The sequence below is a fragment of the Hemicordylus capensis genome, chromosome 2 (genome assembly GCF_027244095.1).
Source record: "Hemicordylus capensis ecotype Gifberg chromosome 2, rHemCap1.1.pri, whole genome shotgun sequence".
Lineage (NCBI taxonomy): Eukaryota > Metazoa > Chordata > Lepidosauria > Squamata > Cordylidae > Hemicordylus > Hemicordylus capensis.
Genome location: NC_069658.1, coordinates 313,204,825 through 313,219,793, shown reverse-complemented (window position 1 = coordinate 313,219,793; position 14,969 = coordinate 313,204,825). Strand labels below are relative to the sequence as shown.

General features: G+C 42.9%; 1 protein-coding gene across 14 annotated transcripts in view; it reads right to left on the bottom strand.

The window, feature by feature from the left end:
* Positions 1-14,969, bottom strand: part of IQSEC1 (IQ motif and Sec7 domain ArfGEF 1) — a 595,321-nt gene that overhangs the window by 26,610 nt on the left and 553,742 nt on the right. For all 14 annotated transcript variants that reach the window (XM_053303424.1, XM_053303427.1, XM_053303440.1 and 11 more), the window contains one exon: positions 11,054-11,153. In XM_053303424.1, the coding sequence (XP_053159399.1) occupies positions 11,054-11,153 (100 nt within the window). The remainder of the gene's footprint in view (positions 1-11,053; positions 11,154-14,969) is intronic.

The window sequence follows — 14,969 nt, the reverse complement described above, 5'->3', positions numbered from 1 at the left end:
GGGGAAGATAAAACACAATGAAAAGTGTTACTGAGGTACAAAATGCTACAGTCTCAAGATGCAATCAAGGAAGTTATTTGTGGCTAATATGATTAGTTTGAATTTAAACAGAAGAACACAGGTTGCATCAAGACACAGTGTAACAATGAAGCAATGACCACTTCCTCTTTGAAAATACAAAAGCTAGCAGCTATTTAAATCTGTCTGAAAATGAGAAAAGTATTTCTAATGGTCCCAATTTTACTCTCCGTATTTAACTACAAAAAGTATATTTGCAAATTCAAAGTATTTGCTTCCTCTAACAGCACGAAGAGTTTGAATGTCATCTGTTGTTTCATACATTAAATCAGCGTTGTTTATCCTATATATCTGTATCAAGGATTGAGGTAATGAGAATGATTGTTAAAACATTTAATTAAAACCCAGTGTTGGTGAAGAGGTTTTTACACATCAGGTCTTCTGCATTTGATTCTTGAGTGTTAGCTGCTGAACTTCTGGCAAAACAAGTGTCAAACAACCAGTAGGTATCTGCTATTTAAGTAAAAATGTGTAGATATTCAGTACCCACAAAGAGGGGCATGAATTTATGCCCGTGCAGAAGTTATTTTCTGCAGTGGCCGTCCAACTGCCCAGTGGGGTCTTCTGGGTCCATGGTGGCTAGATAAGAATCAAGATGGTGCTGCTCATGTGGCTTGGAATTTTGTTTCTGGCCACACAGCAGTGTCAGACCCTGTCCCAGTCAATCAACAGGGCTGAAGGGCAGGACTCTGGCAACAGACCTGAAAGAGAACTCTCTCCAGGCTATTTATGGGCTATATATTGGGGTCTGCCCAGAAGCCAGCCAAAGGATTCATTTTCATAATAAATCACAAAGTGAAATTTCCATTAACTATGTGATCAGGAGAAGGTCACCAGGATAAATACTAAGATTTTTTTAAAGGTCCAGAGACCTTATACTGTACATCGAAATGTTCATAACCATTATTAAACAGAGCTGGTGAAGTGACGTGGCTAAGAGCCGAATCTACAAATAAAAACTTCTCTGGTTTGAATCTCATCTCTACCATAAATTCACTAGCTGGCCTTAGGCAAGCCACCCCTTGCAATCTCAGTTCCCTAGCAGCAATAAGGAGAAAATAATACTTACTTACTATTACAGGGTGTGTTATAGGATTTTACAATATAATACACGTGAAACACTTTGTATACTGAAAAAGCACTACACAAATGCTAAGTATTATTTAATATTTTCAAAGGAACAAAACCCCTTGCTAACTTGGGAACAAAGCCTCTTGCTTAAACCCCACTAACTTGGCAAAGAGGCACCTCTTAATGTGGTGATTCTCTTTATTTAGCAGGAAGAGAGTAACTGGCCCTATCCACCCCCAGCACAGTACTTCCAGTGACTGTTGCTGATGTATATCTTATGTTTCTTTTTAGATTGTGAGCCCTTTAGGGACAGGGATCCATCTTATTTATTTATTATTTCTCTGTGTAAATCGCTCTGAGCCATTTTTGGAAGGGCAGTATAGAAATTGAATGAATAAAACATAATACAAAGGAGTATACATTTCTAGTTGCCAGGCAACGAATCTCTACATGCCAGTCATTCAAGCAGCACCAACTGAGTATTTCCTGACTTCTCACTTTGAACATGCTCTAAAACTACTTCAAATACTTTTTGTTTGTACAGTACAAAGATAAACGACCAAGCCCTCTCCCCAACAATAGCAAATCCCAATACAAACAGACTTTGGCCAATTCACCTATCTGGGAATACAGAGACTGAGAGAGGGACATTATCTCTACAAAACACTAGGGGGATCAATTTTTTTAATTTGATTTGCGCCCAAATCAAATCATCCATGATTTGTTTTGTGTCCAAATCTGTCCCCCCGTATCACCCCAGATTCAATTTGGATTTGATCTGATTCAATTCAGATCAATTTGGATCACTTATCAAGGTCCTAGGGTCACCAAGTTTGTGTGGTGGGTAGGTCCCCACTGGTGCCATCTACCACCCAAATTTCAAGGCAATGGGACACTTGGTTTATTTTTAATGATTTTATGTTATTTTTTACTCATTTTGTATATTACCAACATAGCAGATAATGGGGATTTGAAGTCACTCTATCCTAACCCTAACACAGATCCCCAGCTTTCATTAAAAAAAAAGAAGAAGCTAAACTCTAGCCCTTGTAGAAGTGGAGTTATGTAGCAAAATGTGCTGTCAATATTTTTCAAGTGTTTGGATTCTTTGGTGTATAATAACTTCTCCTCATAATGAATCCCTATGAGGATTCATTGAACACTTTCATTTCATTTTAATCTGGCGTGATTCAATTTGGACCTGAATCTAGCCAACGGATCACAGGAGCAATTTTTGTTCTGTCTCCAAATCACCCGAATCAGCTAGATATGGGTACAAATCGATTTGCACCCAAATTGATTCACACATCCCTACAAAACACCTGCATGAAATAGTCATAAAACTAGACAGACAAAAAAAATTAACTAACAATTCTGCAGATTATATTCAAATAATATGGTCAGGATCCAGAGAGGTGTAAGGGCAAAGCACATGGATCTCTGTGTGCACCCAATTTCAGAGAGAGTCCCCTGCAGCTCAAGGGGTGCTAAGTCTGGAAGGCCCTCATCTTTGGGTTGGGGCTGTTGGGGGACTATGATCACAAAGGAGAACTGAAAACCCCCATGTGCATGCTTTATTCTATATAGTGGATATGAACATACATACTGAAATATCGGGTTTTATACATACTGGAATTATACATACTGGAATGTACACAATAATTAAGGAATATCATTCCTTAACATTAAGAAAAATGATAGTATCCCTAACAATATTCTTATCACCTATATCTTCAGCCAACCATACTGAGAAATATAGGAAACACTATTTCTCATGTGTTTCAGTAAGGCCACAAAGATCTAAAAACCTTATTTTAAAAAACCATCCATAATAAAATAAAATAATAAAATTTGATTTTTTAATTTCTTTTGCATAAACAGAATGGAAAGCAATGCATAGTTAAAACAAAAGCAGTATCTATACAGCTGGATACTTAAATATTTGTGTAGTCAAATTTTAGGAAGAAATAAGTAAAAAGTTTAGAAGACTTTTAGAAGGTGAGATTTGGAATGCAGAATGCAATAAGTAAATACATTTTCATTGTTACTTCGTCTCTAGTGAAAAGAAACTGTCTTTAAAATGAAGGCTTGTTCTAGAATATGTGGAACTATCTATTTTGTTTTTCCCTCATGACCTACGAATGTGCTGAAGATAAATACTTTATTTCCTTTCCTAGAATTAACTGATCCCCAAAATATATTTACCCTTATTATCCACTTTGCAATGCCAATCATTTCCATCACGGCGGCAACTTCCAAACTGAATGGTTTTGCTGCCTTTGCTTTAATTGACACAATCCTCAGGAGGTTTGTGAATTCCCTTCCTTGAGAACAATTTGAATCTGGCAGCTGCAACATGCAGATATGCTGGATGGGTTGTTTGCAGATTGCCACCTTCAGCTAAAATAATATATCCACATTACATAAGAAAACTGCTGATGGGGTAAGAACCTTGAACACTTTGAGTGTCACAGACTGTGTTGGACTAAACTCCTCTGTTCCCCCCAAATTTCCCATATGTGCACACATTCTGAACTCTAGCCTCCAGAAACAACTTAATTTTTGTTGTTGTTAAGACATACTGGGTGTAATTCTAATCCCAATGTAGCCACAATTTTCTATGGATCAAGACCAGGGCTGCTCAACTCCGGCCCTCCTGCAGATGTTGGCCTACAACTCCCATAATCTCTGGCTTTTGACCACTGTGGCTGTGGATTACGGGAGCTGAGGTTCAAAAATAGCTGGGGGAGAGGGGCTAAGTTGAGCAGGCCTGATCAAAAATGTATCATATATTTTATTTTTAAAGGTCTGTACAGTAAGTGATAGGACCACGATATTTTAAACACCTTAAATAAAATAACACAACAGAGTTTCAGAAATATAAAAAACAGGTTGCTTACCTGTAACAGGAGGTCTTTAGGGGGATCCATGATCACTCACAACCTGGGCTGTGTGCATGTGCAGAAGCCCTAACAGAAGAATAACAAGCTCCTCAAGGTGCTCTCAAGCCCGCCATCTTGCGCGCATGGTGTCATCGTCATCAAATTCAGTGGGAGAGAAAACTGAAATTCCTTCAGTTCCTGAGTGGACATTGCATAGAGCAAAGATGGAGAGGTGAAGTTGAGTCAGGTAAGTACTTTGATGGTGGTGGTTCTTTGTTCGTCTTTCTCCCTCCCACCCCCAGCCACTTTCTTAAAAAAAAAAAAAAATCATCCTAGAAGTGGGCTAGGTCGAGCGGGTGTTGTGAGTGACTATGGATCCTCCTAAAAATCACCCGTTACAAGTAAGCAACCTGTTTATCTTTAAGGGGATCCATGGTCCCTCACAACTTGGGTAATCAGCAAGCTCAGCAAGGTGGAGGTGGGTACTAGGGTACAGTTACATAACCTTTCAAAAGCACCACCCAAAAAAGGTTGGCCTCGGCTGCCCAACAAATGTCCAATGCATAGTGCTTGACAAAGGGTTGATCAGAGGACCAGGTGGCAACTTTGCAGATGCCCTGCATACTAACACTGTACATGTGTGCCGCTGAAGTGGCTATGGCCCTTGTAGAGTGCACTTTGAACCAAGAGTGGGGTTTAACTCCTTGTTGGTTATTGCAAATGAAAATGGGTTCAAGAAGCCAGTGTGGCAAATGTTGTCTAGAGATCGGTAGACTTTATGTTTGCCTTTGTAGGAGATGAAGAGCCTATTTGATTTCTGCAATGGATTTACTCTGTCCAAGCAGTAGGACAGAGCCCTTCCGACCTCAAGAGAGTGTGTGGATTTTTCAAGGAAGGTCCAAGGATTCAAGAAGAATGTAGGTAAAATGATGTATTGATTTAGATAAAAATCAGAGATTATTTTGGGCTTGAATGAAGGATCCAGTTTAAGGACAACTTTATCTGGAAAAAAATTTGTATAATGCGAATCAGTACATAAGGCAGTGAGCATGCTGACTCTCCTGGCTGTTGTGATGGCAATAAGATAGGCAGGGGAAGACTTTGGTTTTAGACATTGGTGGATAAGTGAAAGAGAATAGTGAATCAGAGCTGAAGGGGGCACCATGGGTTGACAAGGATCCATTGCATCCCCTCTTGTAAGATTTTGGTGAGGATTCTGGGAAGAAGGGGGAAAACAGGGAAGAGGTAAAAAAAAGTATTCCGTCCAAGGTAGTTGAAATGCGTTTCCACAGAGCTTTGTCTACCACAGCAGCCCTGGAGCAATACAGGTCACACTTTTTGTTGTGTTTGGAGGCAAAAAGGTCTATTGTAGGAGCTCTCCAAAGCTGGAATATTTGGAAAGCAGGAGTATTCAATTCCCAATCATGTGGCAGGGATTGATTGAAGTCCCTGCTGACGGTGTCTGCTAGAGCATTGTCCGTGACTTTGATATGTAAGGCCACCAGGTGGACATGGTCCCATAGATGAGAGGCTGGTGAAAAAAAAAAAGGAGGGGAGGAAGTCTCTCCCTGGTGATTTATGTAGGCTATTGTCATTGTATTGTTGAAAAGTTGTTGAACTATTTTGTTTTTCAACAGAGAAAAGAATGACTTTAGGGCATGAAAGGCTGCCAGGAGTTCCACGAGGTTTAAGTGGAGAGAGCACTGTTGAGGGGTCCATAGACCCTGAGTGTGGTACCCCCAACAATGGTCCCCCCAGCCCTTCAGAGGGGCATGCAGGAGGAAAGACAGGCCGGTTCCATCCACCAACTGAGAGATTTTAGAACTGGAGGTGGAAGGGAAAGCCACATATTCTGGCTGTCAGTGTACGGTTTGAACGCCAACAGAAACTAGAGTTGGAGTGTTCATGTGAAGGCGAGCATATGGGACAGTGGTTCAAGAGCCATATGGCCCAGGAGTCTCTGTACTGTACAAGCTCTCTGGAGAGGGTTGATGAGGCAAGAGGAGATCAGGTTTGGGATGGAGAGCTTCTGCTTTCCGGAAAGTATGCTTTTCTTGTATCCAAATCTAGAAGAGTACCAATGAAATGTATTTGGCGCTGGGCGGTCAGGTTGGATTTCAACCAGTTTACTTCGATTCCCAGACAAGCTAGAAGATCCAGAGTGTAATGGAGTTGCAAGAGTAAGGAGTCCTTGTTCTCTTATGTGACAAGTCAATCGTCTAGTTAAAGGTAGACTGACACCCACCTCTGGGTTCACAAGTGAGCTATGATGGCACTCATGCACTTGGTGAAAACCCTGGGAGCTGTGACACTGAAAGGGAGGTACTTGAATTGAAAGGCTTGAGTGTCCAGAGTAAAACCAAGGTACTTTCTGTGTGGTGCCAGTATTTCAATTTGAAAATAAGCATCCTTCAGGTCCAGGGTTATGAACCATTTGTCTTGTATTAGGAGAGAAAGGATGTTATGTAGAAATCTCAAGTCCAAGATAGGACAAGGGCCTCTGTCTCACTTGAGGCCCTGGAAATATAGTAAGTAAAAACCTTACCGCATGTCCTCCCATCAGATAAGATTCTATGGCTCCTTTGTGGAGCAGCAAGAGAACCCTTGGAGAGCAGGAGCTGGGTGGGTGTATTTGATCCCTGTAATGGTAGGGAGGATGGAAAATTCTATGGCAAGAACAATGGTAATTATGCTCAACACCCATGCACCCAATGTAATGATGCCACGTTTCCAAAAAGGAGGCCAGATGGATGGAAAGGGTTGATAGTTGAGGCACCTCCAGGTGACAACGATCAAACAGATTGTTTGATCAAATCCGGATTCTTAGCTCTCTGATGTTGCTTTTGTCTAGGCTGGTAGGAATGTTTAGGGTTGTATTGAAAAGGCTTTTTGTATTCCTTCTTATCTCAAAACCTGAACTGAAATTTATACTTGTTGTAAGGCCTGTAGCACTGGGAGTACGGCTGTTGAGATGAGAATGTTTTAGCCGCATAACAGGATTTTTTCATTTTCTCCATAGTTTTGTCAGTCAAATTACTGAAAAGGTCTTCACCTGCGAAAGATACATTTCCAATTTTTTTTTCCTTTTATGACTTGTTGGAGGAATGTTGATCTTAGACAAGCATGATGAGATATCAAGATAGCACCAACAAGAGCACAGGACTCAGTCTCAGTGAGGTGTGTGGCCACACTAAGATGATGTTTGGTAATTTCAGCAGATTTAACAAGGGCAGCTTTAGATTTGTCCCTGAAGGTATTGGGAACATCAGATCTTGTTTCAGAGAATCCCAAATAGAGAAGTTATATGTAGCCATACAGACTATGTAGCTGGCAATTTTGATGGCTAGCCAGGAAGAAGAGTAGAATTTCCTGTCTATGCCATCGAGCTTCCTTCCCTGCTTATGTCTTGGGACAGAGTGTGATTTCTCCAGTTTCCTGCTCACGGCACAGTCAACAACCAGAATTTTTTTTTTTTTTGGGGGGGGGATGTTTAAACAAGAATAGGCAGGAATCCTCCTTAATACTATAGAGACTTTCAAAGCACATAGAAGTGGCGGTAGAAGTTGATGGGGCATCCTAGACAACCTTGGCCAAGTTAGCTAGAACTAGTAACACTGGGAGCAATGTTGGATGCGAAGAGGAAGAGCTAGACATAAAGTTGTAGAATGGATCAGCAACTTCTTGTACAGGTGCCTTTCTTTCCAGTCCTAGGGCTTTGGCCATGTTGAGGGCTTTGGCCATGTCGAGAAGTAAGATCATGCACGTCAGGAAATTTCGCAGGAGTTGGCCAAGAAGGATGTGTAACTGCCTGGTCTGGTGGAAAGGTGATAGGCTGATGTTCCATAATGACCTGAGGAGTATCATGGGCTGCAGGTCTCTTAATGGGAGAGATAGGCACGGCAAGCGTGTGACCTGAGTCTTTGGGGAGGACAGCCACTAGAACTCATCAGTGTCCAGGCCTAAAAGAGAAAAGCCTTTAAAAGGTCAATCTCAAAGGTGTATTTGTGGTGGACCTCATGAGAGATTCCAAAGACCTGGAAGGGCAATCTTGCACAGCACCAGGTTGATTATCCTTAACTTGGGTTCTTCTAGTGGTCATCAGTGCTCTTACACGAACGGGCTTCGCGCCTGCGCAGAGACCTTGGAATTTCTCCAAGCTCATTTCTCTCTAGCCTATTTGGGTGGTAGCCCCTCCCCTCTGGTGATGTGCACATGTCCGTGTGTTCCCCTGTTCGGTCTTTGAGGATGTCAACCTATGAAACTTTAGAGGGCAGGATGGGTAGAAGTGTAAGAGTACAGATGACCTAGAAGAACCCAAGTTACAGGTAAGCAACCTGATGTGCTTCAAAGTAGTCTCTGTGCTTTACACGAATGGGTTCATAGCAAGCTGCACCCTGTGCATTTCTTACCTAGAGGTGGGTATTCAGGGGAAGAGTGATTGAAGGACAGCTGTGCCAAAGCCTGCATCCTTATGAGAGCGCACATCCTAAGCATAGTGCCGCATAGAAGAATGTGGAGTCGCCAACGTTACCACTTGACAGATAACATCCAGCGGGATTGCCCTACTACCTTTACTTTTTCTCATTTGCTTGGAGAAAGACAGACAAATTTTACAAGCGTGAACATTGTGGTTTTCCACTAAACAAATTAAACATTGTTTATGCTTGTCAGAAGAGGGTAAGTACACCTCTTAAATATTTTTGTAAAAGTCCATTAGAGATACTGAGAAATGGCTGACAAAAGAGAAGCTGAAGTAAATCGACTGTGGTCAAAGCCAGAAAAGCATGGGGAGATGGAGCCAAAGCGAAGTCCAAAGACATAGTCAAAAAACAGTCCATAGTGTCAAAAAGCCAGAAAAAGATTAACAAAAAATTATGTTTTCTCCACAGAAGTGAGGAGCAAACCTTCCTGAAGCAGCTAGTGTGGCAGACATGAAGGAACTGAGGGAAAAGGCTCTCTCCCACCAAATTTAACCATGATGCCACACGTGTGAGGCGGCGGGCTTGAGAGCACCTCGATCAGCTTGTTATTCTTCTGCAAGGGCTTCTGTGCATGCGTACAACCCAAACTAAGAGGGGCCATGGACCCCCTTAAAGATCATTAGGTTTCAATTACATACCGAGTGGGGTCTTTGAAAATTCAAAGAACTGGATTGTTTAAGTTCAACCCCACACAGCAGCATCAAGATGTTCTATAGCAGTGTGATTATTAAAAGTCTATACACTTACTTTTCAGATAAGAACCTACAATCCCATAGCTGTGCTCACCAAGCAGATTCACAACTTTGTAGAAACTGTCAGTTACCACCTAAATCCTTACCACCTCGAGCCTCCCTGAAGCAATGCTCAGTTTCAGCTCCATATGAAGTGACACCGGATATTACACACAGTAAGTGGTAGAGGATGCATAAATGTGTTACACCAAAGCACAAAAAGAGTCCTGCACAGTCAGAATAAGGGTAAAGTAACTTCAGCAGTTATTTAATTTATTTTTTAAAAACCTTGAAAAAATTAGAAACCTGAATACGAATTACCATTAGGGGGGTGCACGGAACCGGCTGGTCCGGTTCGGTTTGAGTCCGGATTGGACCCGAATTGGACCAGGTCAGTTCGGTCTGGCAACCCCTCGAACCCACCGAGTTCGGTTCAGTTGGGGGGGATCCGTGAACACAAACAAACAAACAAACAAACATTACTTACCCCCTTTGGGGGAGTTGTTGGAGGCGGAGTCGGGCAGAGGGGTGTCCGTGGAGGTTCCCCCTCCCCCACGGGCCTCCCTTCATGCCCACACCAGCTGTTCGGCCAGCTCTTTGGCTCGTTCGGGCATTATCCCTCTGGAGCGGTGGCCATTTTGGATGCCACCGCGCCTATGCAATTGGCCTCTGTGTGACCCAGGGGGGATTGGGGAGGTGGAAGAGAGGGGGAACCTCCGTGGACCCCCCCCCCAATTCCCCTGAAGGGGAATTTTTTAAAAAAATGTCCACGAACCCCACAAACAGTTGGAGGGTGTTCAGTCCTGTTTCCACATCCCTAGTCACCATGCACAGTCTTAGCATTTACTTCTCTGCCCTAAGGTAAGATACCTTATTTCCCCAAGATAACACAACTTCTCTACCACAAGGTAACACAAGCCGGTTAGGGTTAGAGCACCCTGCATGCTGCAAGATTTGAAACATGGATCTGAGGGTCAGCAATGTGTTTCCGATCTTATAGATTGCTTCCAGAGTGTCAGGAGTGCTCCAAACTCTAATGGTTCTTGCACAATAAAATACACACTTGAGGAATGCAGGGATTGTGCAAGGGCTCCCACCTATCAGTCCCTCCATATACACATGATTCGTTAATCATGATGTCAACCAGTATGTTACAGAACTTGACTTTGCCTTGAAGCAGAGGGGCTGATAGTGGGGGAAGTAGCATAGAACAAGTGCCACTGCCACTTTCCATTGTCAAGTTCTGAAGGACCCTGGGGTAGGGGGGAAAAGGAGGCAGCAGCAGGCTGTTTTTTCAGAACTTTGCACGCATTTGTACTGATTGCATGCAAAGCTTTGATACTGCACAACTTGGACACTAAAATAATCTAGCCCGTTGGAGAAGGTGGCAGGATGCTCAGGAATCTTTACCTACATATATTTCAATTACTTTCCTTCCTGCTGCATTCAGAGGTGACCTTGTTTTTAATATAGCATGACTTAACCTATGAAAAAGGTCACTATAGGCTAGAACTACAGGCATACACTTCTGGAAACACAATCAGTCAGCCACCAGTCTAGCAGGTACAGTGTCCTAGTTTATCACATTTTCAATTCATATAAAATTTCCATGGTTCACATAGAGCTAGTCTAGAAGGGAATAAAGTCATTCAGCCATAGTGACAAGAAAATAGCAGATGGATGTTGCAGCAGCACTCATCGATTCAAGCTATCACTACTTCCATCATAGTATAGCTATACTTATGCATTACATAGGCAACACATTCTCCTCAATTCATAAAACCATATGATGGGCTAAAAACAGACTTACATTGATTTTCAAAAAGGAGGACCTGCATTCCATAGAGGGAAAAGGACTGCCGAAAACTGTACGTGACTGAATTCTTCTTTTTTTGAAATATCTTGGTGACCTAAATCAATAGATACAAAATCAAAGTATGTTCCATAACTAGCATGTTGGAAGACATATTAGTTAACTATAAAACAGTGAGTCAGATTTATTTCATTTATATACCATCCTTCCAAAAATGGCTCAGGGCAGTTTACTTATCTAGACCAATAAAGCAACGCTGTACCCAAAGAATTCCATACAACTACAGGTTGCTTACCTGTAACTTTGGTTCTTCTAGTGGTCACCTGTCTTGTGCTTGCACAGAGACCCTGTTGGAACCCAACAAACTCAATTCCCTGCTTTTGGCACGAACCCCGCCCCCAGTCATTATATGCGGCTGTGCCTCTCATCCCCTCAGTCATGCAGCCCACCTTCAGTAGACCCCAGCAGAGTGGATTGAAAGGTGTGTAAAAGGACAGATGGCCGCTAGAAGAACCAAAGTTACAGGTAAGCAACCTGTAGTTCTTTGACATGGTCTCTTACACCCATGGGTGCATAACAAGCTGCCACCCAAGGAGGAGGGAAGAACCTGAACACGAATAGACCATAGACGCAGGTGAATATGAAAAACAGGATTTATTTGAAACAACTATTGCAATTCAATTGAAAATAGACTGCAGGACAGCTCTGCCAAACGTAGCATCTCTACGTGACCTGACATCAATAGCATAGTGTTGTATGAACGAGAGGGGCAATGCCCATGTAGCAGCTTGACAGATGATCTCTAACAGAACTGCATGGTCAAAAACTGATGCTGCCATATTCCTAGATGAGTGTGCCTTGATAGTCCCTGGCAACTGTTTATGCGCCAACGTGTAGCAGAGTTCAATGGCAGAGACCTGGACGACTGTGAAGAAACTTGTAAACCCCAATGAGACTCTTCTTATGAAACAAACAGAGAAGGCGCCTTTCTCCATGCTGCTGAACTTTGAACATAGAAGGCCTGGGCCCATCTGACATCTAGATGATGCAACCTGCACTCTGCAGAAGACGATGGATCTTGAAAAAATACAGGTAAGTTAATTGGGTGGGAATGGTGAAAAGTGGGAAAAACTTTAGGGAGAAGCTGAACATCTGGATGGAGCACCATTTTATCGCAATGAAATCGGAAGTAAGGCAAATTGGACCTAAGTGCTCGAAGTTCACTCACCCTTCTGGCCAAAGTAATGGCGACCAAAAAGGCTGTTTTCCACATAAGTAGGCGAGGTTCAATTGAAGCCAGTGGCTTCAAGGGTGGACGCAAAAGGCCGGCCAACACCACTGACAAATCCCAGGTCAGAACCATGACAGTGTCATCTGGTAAAGAATGCGACAATCCTCTCAAAAACTGCTTCACTAGCGGATGTTTAAACCAAGAAACCACAGGTCCAGGCGAGTGCGCTACAATAGCCACCAAATGTACTCAAAGAGAGGATAATTTCAGGCCGGAAGACTTTAAGTGTAAAAGATTTGAAGGGTGCCTTCTCCAGACTGCATGTTTCAGTTCTTTCCATAGATATTCGATAGTATTCAAATCAGGGCTCATAGAAGGCCACTTCAGAATAGTCCAATGTTTTGTCCATAGCCATTCTGGGGTGCTTTTAGCTGTGTGTTTTGGGTCATTATCCTGTTCGAGGATCCATGACCTGCAACTGAGACAGCTTTCTGACACTGGGCAGTACGTTTCGCTCCAGAACATCTTGATAGTCTTGAGATTTCATTGTTCCCTGCACAGACTCAAGGCACCCCGTGCCAGACAATGCAAAGCAGCCCCAAAACATAACTGAGCCTCCTCCATGTTTCACAGTAGGTATGGTGTTCTTTTCTTTAAGAGCTTCATTTCGTCATCTGTGGACATAGAGCTGATGTGACTTGCCAAAAAGCTCCAGTTTTGTCATAAAAAGGCCAGAATGGAATTTGCTAAAATGCATATTGACAAGCCACAATGCTTCTGGGAGAATGTCATTTGGACAGATGAGCAGTTTGCTCAACTACCTGTTGACAGGTGCAGAAGTCTCATTGAGAGCTACAGGAATTGCTTGTTTGTAGTGATTGCCTCTAAAGGTTGTGCAACAAAATATTAGGTTAAGGGTCCCATCATTTTTGTCCATGCCATTTTCATTTGTGTTATTTTTTGAAATATTCTGTTGCATCAAAACTCTAAAGCAAAGTCTGATTTTTGTTAAATGTGGAGCAAACAATGATGGGTGCCAATTACTTTTGTAAGTTTCAAGTTATTTCAAAGACAATTGTGGGTTCTTCTTTTTTCGTGGAGGGGTACCAACACATTTGTCCACGTGTGTACTTCCAAGCCAGAAACCTCAAAAGGGCTGTTTAGGTTATTCTTAGGCCTTCACTTTGTGTTCATCCTTTTGGCGCTGATGGAAAGAGTGTCTGGAGTATTGTCTAGATCCCCTTTGGCAAGAACCGTTTCCTTGTGTGGGACGAGGTTGGTACTGTTGCTTAAACAAAGGCAAATACCTTTGATGGTATGAGGTTGACTGCTGGGATTGAGCAAAAGTCTTGGCAGTAAACCCAGACCTTTTCAGCCACCCCATGGTCTCATCTGTGTCATTTTAAGGCACCTTAAATGGGTTAGGAAAAACACATTCCCTGAATGGGTTCCCAAAGGCGCCTTGTCTTCCAAAGTCTGTACTCCACAAAATAATAAGGGAGAACCAGGGAACCAGAAAGAACACATGAACTAGGAAATTCTCTGTGCCTGAGGTGAGGTGAGTCAAAGGCCCCCGGGGAGCTGCTGTAATCCATAGGACCTCACTGGGACCATGAAGCCGAAAAGTGGTAGCATTCCCTGAAGGGCAATGCTGAAGGACATTGCAGGATTAAACTGGATAGACCACCAGTAGGAGTTCTAGGAACTGGTAAAGGAGAGCTAGACATTGGCGCCAAGCAGATTGGTGACAAGTGATGAGAATCTTTCGACAAAAATTGAATTGGCATCGGCACCAGCTCCGACAGTGCCACTTGAGTCCCCAACACCACCGCCACTGAACGCTTCAAAGCCAGAGATGCAGGTGTTGAGAATCCTGGCACCAAAGCCAACTTGCCGACGGGCCTCGACACCCAAGTGGCTTGTGCTGGGAGAGGTGAATAAGACGCTCCCAGTTGCGCGGGCGATGGAGAAGGTGTCTTTGCCGGCGCCGAGGATGAAGCCTTCGATGTCGATCCCGGAGCCAAAGTTGATCCAAGCAGCTTTGGTTTAGCCTTGGCCAACCACTCTGACAAACCATATTTTTTAATCTTTCTTCTTGCAAGGCTCCAACAACACCAAATGCTCCTGCTCATGCCTATGTCTGTGTCTTTTGCACCCTCTGCCCCATGGCTTTTAAAAAGAGTCTGTTGACAGAGTGGGCACCGAGATCAACGTCAAGGGCACTGACCTAATAGGCACCACAACATGAGGAGGTAAAGACGGTCTTGGAGTTCCCGGTCAAAGTATATTCTTATACAGGGAAGCTTTCAAACAAAGTTCACAACTCAGTCGTGTTTTCTTCTAAAAGGAAAGACACACTTTGCAAGCCCTGGTGTTATGTGAGTCCCCCAGAAAATCAGGTAGTCAGGAGGCCCATCAGAAGAGGACATTGTGCCTTTACAGGTGGAGCAACACCTGAAGCTTTTTGGGTTAGACATCGTCATAATCCAAAATATGCTCCAAGGTCAGTCCAAAAATCAAAGGCAAAACCAAAGCAGAGGGGGTAAACAAGCCGAGTCCAGAAACAGTCTGAGTCAATTCCAAAGGATTAGCAACACTCCAGAGAGCAAAGCAATACAAACCATGGCAAAATAAATGCAAAGTGACGATAAGAGAGGTAAAAAGAGAATTTAAGGAAGAATA